This window comes from Corapipo altera, unplaced genomic scaffold (genome assembly GCF_003945725.1).
Source record: "Corapipo altera isolate COAL_440 unplaced genomic scaffold, ASM394572v1 53, whole genome shotgun sequence".
NCBI lineage: Eukaryota > Metazoa > Chordata > Aves > Passeriformes > Pipridae > Corapipo > Corapipo altera.
In genome coordinates, this window is record NW_020884900.1 from 3,089,161 (window position 1) to 3,107,651 (window position 18,491).

General features: G+C 39.7%; 2 protein-coding genes across 6 annotated transcripts in view; one reads left to right on the top strand and one right to left on the bottom strand.

The window, feature by feature from the left end:
* Positions 1-9,015, top strand: part of LDB3 (LIM domain binding 3) — a 121,863-nt gene extending 112,848 nt beyond the window's left edge. For all 5 annotated transcript variants that reach the window (XM_027649396.1, XM_027649398.1, XM_027649395.1 and 2 more), the window contains 3 exons: positions 883-1,003; positions 2,355-2,470; positions 4,421-9,015. In XM_027649396.1, coding sequence (XP_027505197.1) covers positions 883-1,003; positions 2,355-2,470; positions 4,421-4,510 — 327 coding nt within the window. In that variant the 3' untranslated portion in view covers positions 4,511-9,015. The remainder of the gene's footprint in view (positions 1-882; positions 1,004-2,354; positions 2,471-4,420) is intronic.
* A 2,358-nt stretch (positions 9,016-11,373) lies between these two features.
* LOC113950190 (collagen alpha-1(I) chain-like) overlaps positions 11,374-18,491 on the bottom strand; it is a 9,616-nt gene continuing 2,498 nt past the window's right edge. The window contains exons 3-4 of the mRNA XM_027649689.1: positions 17,820-18,478; positions 11,374-12,317 (exon numbers count right to left, since the gene is read on the bottom strand). Coding sequence (XP_027505490.1) covers positions 12,233-12,317; positions 17,820-18,478 — 744 coding nt within the window. The 3' untranslated portion in view covers positions 11,374-12,232. The remainder of the gene's footprint in view (positions 12,318-17,819; positions 18,479-18,491) is intronic.

The window sequence follows — 18,491 nt, forward strand, 5'->3', positions numbered from 1 at the left end:
CTTTCACTGAAGTTAACAAAGTTAATTTACACCAGTTACACAGCTGGTCCTTTGAAATCTGGACTGTTTGACAGAGATACACTGTCAAACATCATCCTGGGCACATGTAAGATTGAACAAATTAGCAGGTAACTGTGCATTAGAGCTCAGTACAGCAGCTTTGGGGCTTGGAAGGCTTCTGTATGACAAAAGAATGAAGCAGTGATAGAGATTGCTTCATAAAGAAGTCAGAAGCTGATAAAATCTAGATGCTCAGTTTAAGAGAACATCAGTTGCACAGAATTAGGGTTTTTTGGGCTAAACACATGGTCTAGGAACAGACACACAGGCTCATTTTTACGAAGTTTACATAAGTTAAAATCTAAGAATTTTTTTTTTTTTAGATTTTCACATTAGTTTGTGAATCATTCTTGTAAGAAGCATAAAGAAATTGCTACATTATCTAAACTGTTTTGAAACAACAGACTTAAATCACTTATTCTTGGTCTTAGAGAGAAAATCACCCTTTAAAATTCATTTAACAAATCATATTCTCGCACTGAAGAGTTCATACTAGTCGTGACAAAACAAAGGGGAAAATAATCAGAATCTTTGTGCAGAATCTCTCCTGCAACAGCAACTGGGCATGTTGATACAAACAGCTGGCTGAACCATATTGTTTCATTTTGGCAAATACATCGTTCTAGAAAGTTTGCAGTCCTATTTCCTCTTTCTTTCCAGAAGGAGTCCAATTTCTGTCATAATTATTTCTTTTGGGGAAGGGAATTGGCTGATAAAGAAGGGAAGAATGTAGAGAATCTCTGCCTTGTGTTAATTCTCCGGTAGGTTCTTGCAGGGCTTGCTCTTCTGCTGGAGATTTTTGTTTGTTTGTTTGTTTTACAGGAAGTGATGCATGCCCTAAGACAGACTTGGCATACAAGTTGCTTTGTCTGTGCTGCTTGTAAGATGCCATTTGGGAATAGCCTGTTTCACATGGAGGACGGGGAACCTTACTGTGAGAAAGGTATGGCAAACTGGAAAGTTCTGCTCATAATCATGTGCTTCATGTTCGTGGAAGAAACATAAGAATAAAGCAGCTGATGAAAAGATAAAATCAGTTACCCAACATTGATTTTGTTTCCACTCTCCACATATACAAGTGTTTCTGTCTCTGTATTTTTCTCGAGTTAATATGATAGAATAGCTGGTCTTTGCCTCAATGTCCCAGAATGGCTCACCTCACTTCTCTCCCTCATGTATTATGATACTTACTTTGCGTTTCTCTTCCTACACCTTTTCCCCTGTCCCACTCCCTTCCTTGGCAAATTCTGCTCACTAGAAATGAAAAATTATTACTTTAGGGTTGCCCACAATCTCTCTATTGAATCACTTGAGTTATGATCTCTGATGCCGCTGCCTCGCTCTAAAATTGTTCAACCACCATATATGAAAACATAGCTCTGCACAGATGTGCAACACATGGTAGTGCAGATTTTGTTTTTCTGGCTGCTGCAACAAATGAACTCCTTCTTGCCAACTAACAAAGGAAAAGGCCAAGTTTTCCCAAACTATGGAAAGAGTAATACGGTTTAATAAACAGTACTTGCCATGCAAATGAGCTGCCTGACGTGGTCGGGAGGGAGGTTAAGGTTTAAGTGATATTCCCTCTGTATCCCCTTGTCCATTCAAAGAGCCTCCGGCCTACTTCTCTCTGGAGATTCCTTCCTTATGGTTTATACAATTCAAATTTTACAAATCAGAGTAACTCTTAGTAAAAACCACACAGCTGAACTGACTGGGCACCTACCTTTTAAAATTGGAGGTTTTGTCATAACATCTAATGACTCTCATGAATTCCATCTACCTTTAGAATTTCCACTAATCTTTTTCAATGTCAAGCCTTTCCCAAGTGCACTTGGTAATCAAAGTAAAGATGTACTAATCAGCCAGTATGGGGTTATCATAATATTCTCTCAATGCAGAAAGAACATAAATCCAGTGATGAAAACTTGTAACATTCCCTGGCCATTAGACTCTTTTGTATGACCATATTTGTCCTTATTAACAGATTCCACATATACTAAAGCTAATTTAAAAGTAATGTGAGAAACATAAGTTCAAATTCCATGAATTTTTTTGTTTGTCTTTTAGATTTGTGATGACAAATGTAATACTGATGTGGAGTTTTGAACTGAGTTTGTATTGAAAAAACGAAAGAAAATAACCAAATTTCAGTATGAGTGTTTCAGTGAATGTAGTTGGAAACTGAGCAAAAACAATCAAAAGATTAATTGTCTGGAAACTTTCTATTTCTCTTGGATTTAATACAATGACATTAAGAGTTTGTTCTAAGTTTGCTTTCTGTTTTATTTTAGATTATATTGCTTTGTTCAGCACAAAATGCCATGGCTGTGATTATCCTGTTGAAGCTGGAGACAAATTCATTGAAGCTCTTGGACACACTTGGCATGATACCTGCTTCATTTGTGCTGTAGGTTCTACACCAAATACTATCTCATTCCTTTATACTCCCAAATTGTGTAGTAACATCAGAAAACCTGAAAGCAGGAATGACTAACATACGCCTAAGGATGTGGAGGGATGGAATTTCATTTTATACTTGCAGATGGAGAAGGATGGGAGTTATTTCTCTTCTCCTCCATAAACTTTTACTAGAATTATGAAATCTGACCGTCACAAGTGATTGTTTTCTGATAAAACATCCAGTTTTAGAGAGTACATACAGCAATACCTACCACTATTGCTGTTACTCTTTCCAGTGTTTACCAAATAAAGATAAAGCAAGATTGAAAATAAATTAACACCATACTGAACAGCATAACCATAATCTTACTTAAAAAGCAGCAAAGTTTGTCTTTCCAAGCAGAATGCTTGTTGAAACTTGCAAAAAGGAGTCTGTTTAGAGAGAATGAATAGTAGTTAGCACAGAAGTTGGGTAAACTCATCAATCTGTGGTGTGCACACAGCTATAGAGGGTGGCCATATTCCCACACTCTGCACACAAAGCAGAAAAATCCATATGATAAAAGTACTTTCATCTGGTTCTAATACTGCTGTGCAGCTCTACAACAAAATATTCCTAAAGTGATAATATCTAGAACCTCTAATTAGCTAAAAATAGTACGTTGGCCACGCCAAACTGACAGTGACAATTTCTAATGTTTGTTTAACTTTAAAATTTAGGTTGAAGAGTTGAAAGTATAGAAATGTTTATAAATATCTAAAGCTAAACTAGCTGCTGGTCTCTCAGGGGTACATGGAAGTGAGTGACACAAAAGTGTCTTGTGAAAACTGAAGTATTTTGGAAATTCTAACATAGGAAGAGAGTTTCCTTCACAAACTGAGAGCTATTAATCACTTATAAATACTGATCACTTATAAAAGACACTTTCTCTGAATATTTCATGTTCTTTTTTTGCTCGTTCATTTACCTCAGCTACCCAGTTTTCTGTGGAGGTGATAGTTTTATTATGCCTCACAGTGGGTTTTTTTTTAGGACCTAACTTTATTTCTTTCAATGGGTTAAGTCAAATGCAAATCAACACCTGACTCCTGATTTCTAAGATGCTATCCTCATATCCTGCAACGTGCAGTAGCACATCTGATGTTGCCACCTAAGCCTGCCATAAGCATTAGGGACAATGTTTACTCTTACTTCTAGACTGTGATGTGTTGCCTGCCTTAAGTGGTTCTAGTCAACTCTGACCTTGCAAGTGGTGCTGCACTACCCTGTGTAGACACCTGAGCAATTCCAGGGCAGTCAGAGCTGACCTAAACCTGGGCTGCCCCACCCCAGCCGTGCATTCTGACCTGCTTTGTTATGTCAACACCGACACCTAAGGCAGCCAGGCAGAGAACTCTGGGGTTGCAGAGTAACCTGGTAAGAATAAGTAATTAGTATTCAGTGATGGCTGTCTAAATGACTCACTCCTTGATCACATAAGTGCCAGTACCAAGAAAAAGTGCCAGTAGAAGTGGATATCTAATGGTCTCATGAAAGGCTGGTGCCCCTGGGAGCATGGCACCTCACCAGAGCCTTTGGGAAGTCCTGTGTGTGATAAAGGATCAGAATCGAGGTCTGAAATTTGGAGCATGTGCTCCAGTGTGCCAATATCCTTTGACAGTCTATACAAACACCGCTTGGATGTGTCAAAGCTGCCCAGGGGATCGTGTACCAGTAAACTTAGTGGGCAGGGGTGTCAGGAAAGTACAGATAGGAGAGCTGATGCAGACCAGAGCCTGACCTCTGTGTGGAGTAGGAAAACTACCAAGGCATGCACTTTGATCCAGGAAATCAAATGCACTTCTAGCAATGAAATGCATGGGCAGAAGAGAAGTGCAGTTGAAATTGATAGTCACATCTATCTCACTCTTTTTTTCCCCCTTAATTATTCCTGATTGTATTTATTATTAATTCTAGGTATGCCACGTGAATTTGGAAGGTCAGCCATTCTACTCCAAGAAGGATAAGCCTCTGTGCAAGAAGCATGCCCATGCCATCAATGTTTAAAAGAAGAGTTGGTAGTTGGTAATGCTGGGGTAAAACAGATGACTAACTGGGCAATCATAAAGTTGATAACCATGGCTAGCATTTCCCTTGGTAAAAGCTAGGCAGTTGGTACTTCAGAAGTTTAACTTTATCCTCTTTCATAAATGCAGAACGTGCTTTTTTTGCAAGGTTCACATGAAAACCTACTGAATGAACAGTCAAAACCAAATGAACTAATGAACTAGTCTGTTATTAGAGCAAAAGTTGGGGAAAATCTTGAAATTAACCGAAAACCTTAATATAAAAAGTAATGTGCAAATACAGTTTCAAATGAACTACCCACAGCAGTTTTACTGCTTAGACCACACACTGGTGTTTAAAAAAACCTGGAAAAAATCCTTTTGTAGTAAGTCATTTTCTTTCACAGCAAGAATGAGTAAGTGCCATATGTACAGTCATCTGTAGAACCAAAGGCCATAGCTTTCAAAGGGAAATAAATAGATTAGGGCTTCCTCTATGAAAGTGAGTGCTATTCCATTATGTTGTGGTGCTACCTCATAGCATCAGATATTTTAGATTCTTTCCAAATAAGAAGTCTGCCTTGAATCCATATGTAGCTGGGAAGCCTAGGTGACAATCCATAACAGTTTGAAAATGAAGTGGAAACGGAATAACTCCTCCCATAACCCAGTAAGATTGAGAAAAGCATGTTGGGTCAGCCTTGCCAGGGCACTTGGCTTATATGTGTACAGTAGATCAGTTCACTTTCAAATCATAATGGAAAAGGGACAACTGGCTTTCTCCAAATTGCTCTGACATTGAATGGAATAGAGCTATCTGGAAAGGCCAACTTTTAATTCAAAATCAGTTTTCCTTTCCTCTTGAGATAAAAAAAATAAATTCAAAGTCTCTTTGGATTCTAATTCCCGTTGATACCAGAGGGAGGTAGAAATCTACATCTGGACCTTCACATTGATGAATACAGAAGAAACACATCCATCTAGCACAACCAGGAAGTGGAAGATTCCCTACTCTATCTCACATAATTAGGAAAATGCATTTTTTTTTCCTATAGTAAATTAACATTGATTAAAAATTCATGAGGCAGCAGGCACATGCTCTGTATTACTTTTCTTAGTTTAAATGCAACACATCATTAATTGTAGCAGTATTTGCCATTGTAAAACAGTACCTAGGTTCTGACAATTAGGATAACCATACAGCCACCTTTTCTAAGAACCATACAGACATCTTTCTTCTAATATTTTAAGAACAACTTTCAAGTTGCTCAAACAGTTATTTATACAACATTTTTTTTTTTATTTTTTTCAAATGAGCAAAACTTGTAGTACTGATAACACTTCTGAATTTTTAAATAGCAATTACTTTTATACTGGAGACATCAGTTCTGTCTGATGGAGTTAAGATGGAAAGTCTGATCACTGTTCAAGTTTTATTAACTCGTTTAAGTGAGAATTACAATGTGTGTGCTGACAGCTTGCAGTACTGACAGTTTGGAATTAGTATTTCTGAGGCTGAGGTTGCATTCTGTGGGCCACATGCTGGTGCCATCTACACCTATTTTACCTTGTGCTTTGAGCAAGAAAAAAATTACATAACATTATCTGCCTTGCCCTTCCTATGGGTAATGCCCATTTTAAGATATTTATGTGTCTCTCAAGGAACGAAAAACTGTCCAAAGTTTGGGAGAGGAATAAAAGAAATTTGGAATTCTAATATGAGAGTTAAGTTAGCTGCAGGCAGTTTGCATCTTGGACAAAAATAACAAACTGAACTGCCTGTGGCAGTTTTGACATGTATGACTGGTATTTATTCAGTAGGTATCTTAGTTTTCACTGATCTTAGCAGTGATCTGACCTGAGTGCTACAGGCTCAGATTTTTGTATGCATGAATTAGTCTAAAACACTAGTACATTATATGCAAAGCCTTTTTTTTTTCTATAAGCAAGCAAATTTTCTGTTTTCAGTCGGTGCTGGGCTGGTATGAATATGGTTCCATAGATTACAAAATCCAAAGATCTGGCTCACAATATTCTCCAGAGGAATAAATAGTAATTATGGAAGTTAAATATTTTTTTCCACCCCTAATTTGACTTCATTAAATACATTTTCACAACAGTGAGAAAATTCTAGATTTCCTTTTCATTTTTCAATGTCATTCTACAAAATGATGTCATTATCTGTTATTTGAGAGAATTCATATCAGCATACTATATATACTAAGACTGCATTGAAGATATTCTTTAGACAGATTTCTGTGTTACCCACTGACTGGGACTAGTCTCTGACTGCAACATCAAAACAGGGAGTCAGGCTCCATGGGAAGACACAAAATGGTAGGGCTTGTGGTGGAAGCCTCAGGAGAATTTCAGGAGGTCTTTCACCTCTGATGTGCACATGTGTGTGTGTGTGTCTCATTCTCCCTCCACCTTCCCCCTCAATGTCCCTAAAAGCTTCCCTGGCAGCGTGAAGGATGAAGCATTCTAGGATATGGCCAGAGCTGGAGGGCTGCAGCTTAGGCAGGGCTACAGGCTGGGAGATGTTGTTGATAGGCACAGTGTAGCTGAGACTGTCCCTTCTTGAAGTCCACTGAGGAGCCCAGACTGGCAGCTGGAGTTGCTGGCTTGGACAGGGCTGTGGGAGACGGGGCTTTCAGTGTGGGCAGGGGAAGGGGGGCTTGGGTCAGAGAAGGCAGAGCTCCTGCAGCAGCCAGAATATGGGGGCTCTGGGGACCTCTGGGTGAGTGTAAAAAGGTAAGGGAAGCCCTTCTTGAGGCTGGGGTTGGAGTGGGGGGAATAGCCAGGTACGGCCGGTTTCACCAGGCTGACACGTTGGGTAGTTGGGGTGGGGCAGAGCGGGAACAGAGGTGGGGGCATAGCCAGGATGACTCACTACAGTCAGGGAAAGGGCTTGAATTAAGAAATTAGGGTACAAGTAGCTCACAATAGCCCAGAGAGGTGCTGTGAGTATGTACAGAAGAGGTGAGCGAGGATCCAATCCCAACGTACTAAACCTGAAGTCAGCGCTGCAGAAAAGTGAATGCAACATCCACAAGCAGAGCTGAGCTGAACTCGTGGGGTGGCAACAGCGAAAATGCAGCAGCACAGACTTCAGTGGGAGCTGTACTGGCTTGAGAGAATCCTGAAAATTTCCTTCTCAATGGGAGCCGTACTAACTTGAGAGAGTCTTGAAAATTTCCTTGGGCAGATAACCTGCACTGTAGCACATGCCCTGACTCCAGCTGGTGTCTGAGCAAGTGAGATTAAAGCTAGTTTACATATCACTATATGAGGTGCAGTGGTATCTCTGAATGAAGAACAGAGATACCCTGAGGATTATCATGTAATAAAAATTTCCTGTTATGACTTGTGCTGCTTCATAATGTGGTCCAAAAATAGGGAATCCACGTACCCGCCCTTGATATCTATATTAAGATATAATTTTTGCACATATCTGAATCAGAAATTTTTGAATAATGTAGCATTTTAACTTTCACAGGGGTAGGCTACCACATAACTGCTGATACTCTTCTGCCACATGTCACCTTTGTGATATGGAGAGTGTAAAATGCATATATATAATATATATATCTGAAATTCAAAACATGGCCTTTCAATTATCACCGAACATAATGTTGTACAAAAATATGCAAGGTTAATAATGTGTACTTGTTTATGTTTTATGTCTTGTAATAGATACCTAGGATGAGTCCTAAGTTCCTCTGAATATTTCTTTTCATTCTAATTAATGTGGGGGTTTACCTAATAAAGCAAAGATACTGTACCTCTGAATGATCAATTAAAAAGACCAGTCTTTCATCTAACAAAAAGTGTTCAATAACTTTTCAGTCTAAGGCTTCAAAAACTATCTTAATGCTTTTCTCTCTTTTTGTGTTCTTTCTGAAGAACAAGGTAAATTAAATATTTCCAAAGAGGACTGCTTTTATTATCTAGGCAAAAAAACCAGTCTTAGGACTTCTTTTTTTTAGAAGTTAATTTTTACTATATTGGATTCACACATTACACAGTTCTAAAATCAATTCAAAACAAAGAAAAATATTTTTTTCTTTGGTCCTTCAGTGGTCAGTATTTTGGGTGAAATGTTTTATTAAAGATTATTTGTATTTATGTTTAATAATGTGAATTTCCACAGCACTGAACACACTTATTAGTGTCTAATGCTGGGCACGCTAATGTTTGTTTGCCAGACTCGTCTCCTGGTAGCGGATATTAATTTGTTTAGTATTTATAAACATCAGAATTTGAAACTGAGTGATTTATTGCCTGCAGTGATCATATATTAGAAGTCTAGGTTTTATAATATATTGACATATTGACTTGATGCCACAAGTGCCCTTGCTTTTAGATATATATTTTTTCCTAAGTTTCTAGTTATTTCAGAACAGAATATAGTGTGGTTTATGAGATGTGAGTAACTACCTTGCATGGATTATCTGTGCCAAGATGAATAAAACAGTCTAGTAATAAAAGCAATGTGCAAATACAGTTAAAGCTTTATGATTTGGGCATATTTATTAATATGGCATGTGAACAGCTGACAGCTTTCAGCCATGTAACACTGATAAGAAAACATACACAAGCTTGTACTCTCTACTTCAGACCTGAAAATAAAAAGTAAAAGCATTGGTTTCAGCGTTATTGCTTATCAGTCTTGAATATTTTATTAACCAAATAATGTTGTTTTAAACAAACAAATATCAGTATGCTTAAAAAATGTAGTGTTCTAACAGTACATGTTATAACTTAGCAAGACCTTTACAGTCACAGACCTTATTGTGTCAACAAACACTGTTTATGGTAACTTTGTAAGGAATGGGCAAATTCTGTCTTAAGTTACATCGATGCATCTGCAAACAAAGTTTGACTGCATAAGTTCAGGTAGGTGTTCTTCCATTCCTTAGCAAAAGTTATTTTAAATAATACACAAAATTTTTAAACATCCTCAGTGAGCTCTAGTGCCAAGAAATACTTCCAAATGAAAGGATATCTTCATATAACAGGGTGTTTTTTAAAAACAGCCATTTTGTGCATTCCTGATTCACGCTCCTTAGGAAGGCAGGCTTTTTAGAGATACAACTAAGTACATTAAACCTAATTAAGAAGTTAGATGATAAAGAGACAGACTTGGCTTCAGATGGCATTACAAAGTACAGCATCAGGAATCACAGCTGTGTGCACTTTGATTTTATTTTACAGCCCCGATTTTCTGTTTATAATGTGGGTAATGAAAAACAATTCGAAAGAATGACCAGATCACATTGCAATATTCTGCCAGTTCAAGATCGCTGGTTTTCAGATTGTCTGTTCAGACCTTTAACCTTTGCACAAGACAGTGGTTCCTAAACTGTGCCCTGTGATCCCTGGAAAGCTCAGTTGTTGGAAGTGGAAGCAACAGAGGCACAGGCATAGCCCCGTGCCAGCTAAGAGGGAACAGGGCAAAGTTCAGTAGGAAAGGACATGGTGCAAAATAGCTTGACAAGTCTTGCATTAAGAGACTCTTAATAGGAGACACATTATTACTTGCTCTGAAGAAAAGGGTGATTTCAAAACTATAGGCCTTGGCATTATTCCCCCCCCCCCAACCCCAATCATGCCTCTTGAATTCAGCCAGTTTCTGTTGATTAAGGAAGGAAGGAATGTGTGAATAAGATTGCTGAAACCATTATTGAATACACAATGAAATGCTTTGTTCTCCCAGCCAAATCAGAGTTATGGATGAGATTCAGATTATATTCAGGCATAAATTCTGTGCTGTGTGCCTATAAAACATGCCCTTGGATAGCTGTTAAAATACAGTTCCTCCTCCTCTTAGGAAGATTACATCAAAAGAAAACAGTAACAAACGTGTGTTGTACTAATAAGGACTGTCAGGCTGAGTCACAAGACTTTTCTATGCAGTAAGGACAAGCAGAATGAATTTTTTTTTTAACAAAGCTTAACTTTTGAACAAAACATTTTTCTTTTAAAAGTTTCCAGATTTTAACTGTTAGGGAATAATAAATTAGTATGCATAAGGTATCATTAATAAATCTGCCTCTACTACAAAAGTATTTTCTAATCTTACTGCTTTAAAAATCAGGTTATTTTCATTAATGACAAAGGCATTATGGAAATTCTTCTGCTTCCACTTAGTTTTACTATGTGTAGTGTTACTGAAAAAGAGAGGAGGTCTTTCTAAAACAGAATTAATTACTCATTTTCTTTTAATTAGGAGATATAGATAAAAATACAACTTTGAATTGAATAAAGGTGACGGTTCTTCCAGTGCTTGTGGAATGAATAGTGCTGGCTACACTAAAGCCAGGAAACTTACTGTTCTTCTAGATTGTTTGGGGAAGTTTAATAAATATCTATAGCTATAATTAAATATCTCATTTCAGAACAAAGGAATGATTTACAGGATTTAAATTATTTTAAGATGTAGACTGGAATATAATATTGGGATTGAGGTTTACTTTTATTTAAAGAAATCTTAATGTTGATTAATGCAAGCATTCCTATGTGCATGTAAGGAACATGTATATGGATTGAAACACTCAGAACTGAGCCTCTGACTTCCTTTAAGTGGATGTGTTTCATACCTGAGGTATTTGAGCCTAAACTGTTGTCCTATAGTTCATTTATTAGATATAGCTTAAGAATAATGCATGGAACTGAGTGCACTTAGAGACCTAGATTTTGTTATCTGTTAGGTATTTGTGCTTTATAAGGTAACATCTCTAGACTTCTGATAGCATAGAAGATGTGGGAAAAGAAAAAAAAGGCACACTTTCCAAAATCTGGCTTCATATATATATTTAAAAAAAAAAAAAGGATTAAGGAATACAATTTTTATTTGTGCATTATAAACAAAGACCAGATACATTCTTTCACAAACAAATGTTTTTCTGCTGCACCCATCACATTCCTTGACACATTTTCGTTTTCTTCCTGCAAATTTTTCCCTGTACTGATTCTGAGGACATCTCAGATTCCCCTGTGATTAATGCACAGAAGCCTGCCCAGTTCCTGTGACTGACACAGGCCTGGAAACTGGGGGGTAAAAAGTAATAGAATGGGCTGAGGTGGCAGTGTGAGTGTACTCAGCTGCTGCCTCCTGCAAATCCCTTACTGAGACTTACTGAGATTCATTGTGGGTACACCACATATATGACACTAATTGAAAGTTTCTGCTTTGTTGCATGTACACTACACAGCATCTACTTCTGGCCAAAAAATCCTTGCAAGAAATGTGATAGTGCAAGCCAGAGCTTCAGGTTCTAGCTCTGGCATCAAATAGAGCATACCTAAATCTAAGCTGTGTTGATATAAAATAATGACAGAGCAGAGTTTTCCTTTCAGATTGTACTCTCACTGCCAGCTGTTGCAGCAAAAGGAGAACAGGGCTGTAATGTTTTGTGGATGGTGATTTTCTGCCCTCTGTTATTATGTAAACCAGTTTCTGGAATGTGAACTCTTCTGAGCTGCCATTCTTCTGCATTGTGACACCAGTCTGAATTCAAACTTGCAAGATTTCAGTTCATTTGGCAGAATTTACTTATTCTCACGTTTTCCTCGTGTCACTTATTCAGCTTTGTGTTACACAACCTAGAATGGACTGGAAACAGGCTGGTGGTGGTAATTACACCTATGCACATAACCACAGGTTAGGAGGCACATGCTGAGAGATTAAATTCTCCATACATAACACATTTTGCACCTTTTATAGGCTTATATGGCTAGTGGTTGTTGGAGACTTCATTGATCTCCTAAGCAGTCCCAGAAGCTGCTCTCTGTTCAGAAGTTCTCTAAAAAGAAAGAGTCAGTGTTATTAAAAAGTAGATATTAAAGTTTTGGGGTAGTATATATCCTCAGGGTCCACATTTGCCTATTTAGTACAACCTCAAACAGTTTTTGCTCCTATGCAATTCTCACAAAAAAAAAATAAAAAAATTAAAGAATGCATAGCAGAGGGCTGTTACTACTCCTCCCTAACTCTGGGTAAGAATCCTCATTCCCCTCCAGCTTAGGGAAATTCACTGGCACAGAAAGGTATAAATTACATCTCTGTGTGCCAGCTGCAGAGAACCTGGCCACAAATCCTTCAGCTGAGACTATTTTATTCATTCCTTTAAAGGAGAGTGACGAAGGTTTTGCTTTCTCTGATCTCGTAACATAAAAAATATTGATAGAACAATCTTTAAGTCAAAGGATAGTTAAGTAAATGTTTATTTTAGACTTACATTATTAAGTGCAGCTACTTAAAAGTGAATAATTGCTATCAAAGTGGGCACACGTGAAAGTAGTAAAATGAGATAAAAATGTAGGAGAATGAAAAGGCAAGGAAAAAAGCGGCTTTCAGTGTAACAATTAACCACCCAATCTACCCTGCCTTTATTCACTGCAGGATAATTCATTGTAACTGAATTAGTGGTGAAACATTCAGTAATAGGCCTTGGTAAGGAAATAGGAGCAGTGTATCAGGATATCCTTTTTCCGCCCCGGAGTACCAATACTTTCAATTTTATATACAACGGAAGTAATTAATTGTAACACAAAGAAGCCCAGCTGTGTTTCCTGATGGTCACACAAGCAACAGCTACTATTGTTTAGCATTTTGAGTACGTACAGTGAAAGCTGCTCAACTGCTTTTTGGGGGGGATTTAATTTCCATTAGTAGCTTTTGAATGCATAGTGGATTATTAATATGCTATTATCTTAGATCCAATCCTGCATCCCTAATCAGGTAATTTTTTGCTGATGCCAGTGAGAGTTTAAACTGTATTAGGTACAGCTGCCAAACGCAGAGATTTGCAGACACAGGCAAATTTCTCGCTGGAAGCAAAGGGAATTGTAGACTGTTTCTGAGGATTTGCTTTTATTTGTATCTTTAACTTGTTCAAGTTGCAGTTTCAGTACATATTCAAGTATCTTACAGACTAAAAGAGAAAAGCTTCATGTCCATGCCTTTAACTTCATTATACATTTTCAGGCATTTTAGCTGACTGCTGTGACTGAAATACAAGTATATCCTTTTATTATTTAGTAGATCTATGTTATCTTAGTTTTGCTAGAATATGAAAAAACCCAAGAGAGTATTTTGCTGCATTTGTTCTTACTTCACAGCAATGCATTCATGTTTAAAGATAGTATCAGACTGAGGAAAAAAAAAGGATATGATGAAATTATTTAGTTCATTTTTTTGTAAAGAATTCAGATCTGTTTCATTCTAACAAGCTTGGAAGAACATAGCATTTCCAGCCTCATAAATGTCCATCTTCGTAAATCTCTACAGTATCCACCACTACAGGTGCCAGAAACACATCCACTTGAATCCATGCCTCCTGAGGACAAAGTTGTTATAAACAACAAGACAGAAATTTGCTGTATTGAAAAGAATTCCCCTTGTGTAACAGCAGGTTTAAACAATATTTCTGCTTTCAGCACTGGTTCAGTGTCAGGACAAAGCCTGAGCATCAGCAGAGGAACTGTAGAGTGTGGGCTTGGAGCTAAGGATTATTCAAACTCTTAAAAGAAACTAACAAATACCTCTTAAAATAAAAGGTGGAGGAACACAAACATAGCTTAGTTATTAGCTTCTCTCTGAGTGTACTTAAAACATTTGGCACTGCTGACTGATAATTCAGAACATAAATTTTAAAATCAGCTCTACAATCTAACTCTAAATACTTAATCTTCTCTGAGAAAATGAACACTTTTGGGATTTTATGTGCATGCATCTAGGGGAAAACATATTACTAATTCTCCAAACAAACTGATGTGAGTGAGGCACCCTGGTGAAGCCTCTGCTGAGCATACAAATATTTTCGTTTTCTGTGATTAAACTTTTAATGTTCTTACTACCCAACGCTGACTTTAAGAAAAACAAAATAATTTGAAGCATTTCTTCATATTTATAAGCTATCTCAGGGTTTATTATGGCCTGGTGAAAAGACTACAATATGTCTTTTGTACCTGGGAATCCATAAAACCAAAATAAACCAGCTTCACAAGGCACAGGAAGAAGAAACAGAAAAAGCAACAGAAGTTTGGTTCTTGACTGGCAAAATGTCTCCTGGAGCAAAGTGCTCCCATTCTTGCAGCCCTTTGCAAGGTGCAGTGGAGTTCCCCACTACACAGCTCCTAAGGAATCCATTCCCCCCCTGCAGCGGCTGCCTGAGGCAGGGATAGTTTCAGTCATTTGTCCTCCTTCCTCCCCAGTCACCTGCACAAGGCAGGAGCCCAAGCAACCCCAAAATACACCAAGAGTTTCCTGTTTCCTTGTGCCCATGCTCTGCACATTGAGCTGTTATTCTTTGGATTCTTGCCACAGGGCTCTCCAGTGCTGCACTGTGCCCAGTTCCACATCACACTGGGGGGACCGAAGGTTGGCCGGGGCTTGACTTTTTCTACCAGTGCTTCACCAGCAGAATTTAAAAAAAAACAACACCTTTCTTCACAGATTTGATCCTGTCTTATTGAATTAATTGTGCTTAAATTTAAAACACTTACTAAAATCCATGACATTTCTAAGTAACAAACAGCTGAATAAATTTAGAATGAAAAGAATATGCTTTCAAGTAAAATAAATCTGAAAAAGAGACAAAGCCAAATTCATGTCATTTTAAGTGAAATAATTGTGTCCCTGGCTGAAGGGCAATATTCTTTTAATATGTAACATGGAATATTTATTTTGGTAACAGTAACAGAGAAATACTCATCTAATTGCTAACAGTTTTCAAGAATATATTTGGACACAGATTTAAGACATATGAATTCCAGAGACTGAAGGGAAGAAGGATCTACAAAGATAAAGTCCTATCACATGGCTGACCTTCTCCCTATATATATATACCTCTTTGTTCTTTTGATATTCAAGTCTGTAGTTCCCAAGTGATTCCAAGAACTAATGAGAAATTCCTGGAGAGGACATAACAATGAAAGCAGCTGGAAGATTATCCAATTCTTGATTTATTTTTTTTTAAAATACAACTCTCTTCCTCATGACAGTCAGTCTTGAACTGCTTTTTTTATATCTCATGTTAGATTTCCACATCCCATCCTCGCCAAATGAACATATGTTTATTTTCAGATTTTCAGACTTCAGTGTCTTTTGAGTGCTGCTCAATTCATAAAATAAATACTTGATGTTACCAAAACCTGGTGTGTCTGACTTTTTGCAGATTCCTAAAATCTTCACCAGGTAAGATTCTGTTACTCATAACTATCTCAGTGGAACCCTGTGCCTTTCTGAGAGCCTATCAACTAAAGTGTTTGTTTGCTGGTTTAATAGTCATATTTCCTATCCTGGTAGAGATATTGGAAATATATTTTAAGTACTGCACTGTTTTGAAGGACACCAGTACCTTCTACGTAATGTTTCATCAGACATCCATCACAATCTAAACACTTTTTAACATGGCTATGACTCACTGTTTTAGATTAAGATTCAGTTCATTCTCCTGCAGCCCTAATATTATCCTAATGTAGTTTACTTTTGCAGACTTTATTTTGTGATTAAGACAAGGAGTTACATGGTGCTCCTTAATGGGCATTATTTGCCATAGTAATATAAACTTCATTCTCAGCAACAGTTTCTGACCTGACAGGGACTATGACTTGTGGGTATCTTGAGCACCCAAGTGCCTTGAAAAGTATCAGCTGGGATGGTAATTTCTGCAATGTGCAAATCTCCACACCAGGAACTGGATGAAAAGAGTCGATCCATTTCACAAAACAGATTAAATGCATTTCAAGGCTAGTGGCCTTTGCTAAATTCATGCATGCTGGATTGAACTCAATATCTAACATCTGAAAAGCACAGGGCTGTATTAGCACACAGTATTACTGAAGAGATGCTGGCATTAACAGCTCTGGTTCTGGTTGGGAGCACACACACGCATGTTGCATTCTTCTTCCATATTGAGTGTCTATTCTGCTGCTATAATCTGATAGTAGACAGAGTGGAAGAACAGCAGACTCATATTTTCCTTTGAAATTATAAACATAAGCATAGGACTTCTGTATTGCTTGGCATGGAAGCCGTGATTTTGTCTTTCTTGCTGGCTGGCTTTGTTTTGGACACTGACAGATTTTTCTGGATGATGGTGATCGGAAAAAATTTTCTATAAGTCTGGTAAGACAGGAGTTGCATTCTTAAATGCCTATCACAATAGTATCTGGCCACATACAATTACTAGGTGTGCCTTTGTTTTTTAAAGGCCTGCCTCAATTTTAAAGGAGTCCGTGAAGTTGACAAGTTTGAAATTATACTTCCTCTTTTTGTTTTGCTGTAGCACACAAGCTAAGCACTCACCAAACGATCTGTGGGTACAGCGCATGTGAACCAGACTGCAGAGCCAGTGCTCTCATCTGACATTCAGAGGTGACAACTCAGGAGTGGAGTGCACAACATTTACAAGTCCTATCTCATATTAGCATGCAAAAATGGAGCTAGACTGTGGAGAGGTCAACAAAATAAGCAAGCCCATGTTTCCCACAACATAATGCACATGTGGCTATTTGGCACAGATAAGCCAGATTGCTTCCCAACTGGTTATTCTATGGAAACAGTTTATCTGGGCAAGCATCTCAACATGAGCAATTGCTGGTGTGTCCTGAAGGCCTAAAGGGCATTTTGGTCTGCAGCAAAGGGAAACCGAGTCGGTCTGTATGATCCATAGGATCTTCATTTAACCCTACATGTGCAAAGTTCTTGAAGCAGAATAACTGGGTGACAGGACAAGGGAAAGGCCAGACAATGTCAGCAGCACAATTGCTGTCACTTTGTTGAGTGAAGGACTGAAACCAGCAGCCCAGGTGGGAGCTGTGGGGTCTCATGTTGACAACATGACGTGCTGTCACTGAAGCTCCTTCTGCACTGCTGCTGCTGGGAGACCTCACTTGAAGACAGACAGACAAATTATTACTTTTCCCATTTGTCCTAATGATAAGGAGCTGGGAACTGCAATGCAAATCATGGCCTTCAGCATCCTTATCAGCGAGCAGAGCAGCTCATTGCAGAAGTTATAATGTATTCCAATCTAACTGGGCTTATTTATTCAGAGACACAGGAAACAAAAAAGCAAACAAACAATCCTGTCCTCTGCCATGGAACTCTATCCCTCGTGCAGCACCGACATGTCAACCTTCTCAGAACTGTTTTTCCACGAAGCCAAAAGGCCCATTGGAGTCCCTCATTTTTCCCTACGCTGCTGCCACCATGTCCTGCTCCTCGCCCACCGCAGCTCACACACAGGCCCCCTTGAACCCACATTAAAGCTACTCCGGTAATCCCCACCACCACCTACTCCGTGAATCCTGGCAGCTCCCCCGTTTTCCATGGCGCCAACTCCACCAGCATGTGGATGGAGCTCCCCGGCCCTGCAGCCAAATCCAGCCGCGGCTGCTTCTCGTGCCCCGATCCCCCTTCTCGGCCAGCAGCGCTTCCGTGACAGCGACCTGGCCGCGTCCTGCTCTCACACCTTCCTGCCCTTCCCCAGAGGAGCTGCTTCCCCGGGAGAGCCCTGCTGGGCGGCGGGGCGGGATAACGCCCGGGCCCGGGCGCTCGGAGACAAGCCCGCTCAGGCGGCGGGCCGCGGAGGGGCTGCGGGGGAGGCAGAGCGAGCCCGGCCGGTTCCTCCCGGCCAACTTTTCCTCGCCGCGGAGCCGCTCCAGCGCTCCCGCCCCCGGCACGTGCTGACGGACGGGCGCGCTCCCGCCTCCCCGCGCGCGCCCGGCCGGCAGTGATTGGAATGCGGCTCGTTCCCGCCCCGCCCCGCGGGGACGCGCCGGGAGCGCCCGCCGGGACACGGAGCCTGCGCCGAGCCCGCGCCGCCGGCCCGGCCCGCCCTCCCTCCCCCGCCCGACGCGCACCCGCCTTCGCCCCCGTCCGAGCGCAGCCGTCGGGGCCCCGGGATCGGCCCGCGGAGCGCGGCGGGGCGCGGCCCCCCCTCCCCGTTCTTCTTCCCTGCCCGCGCCGA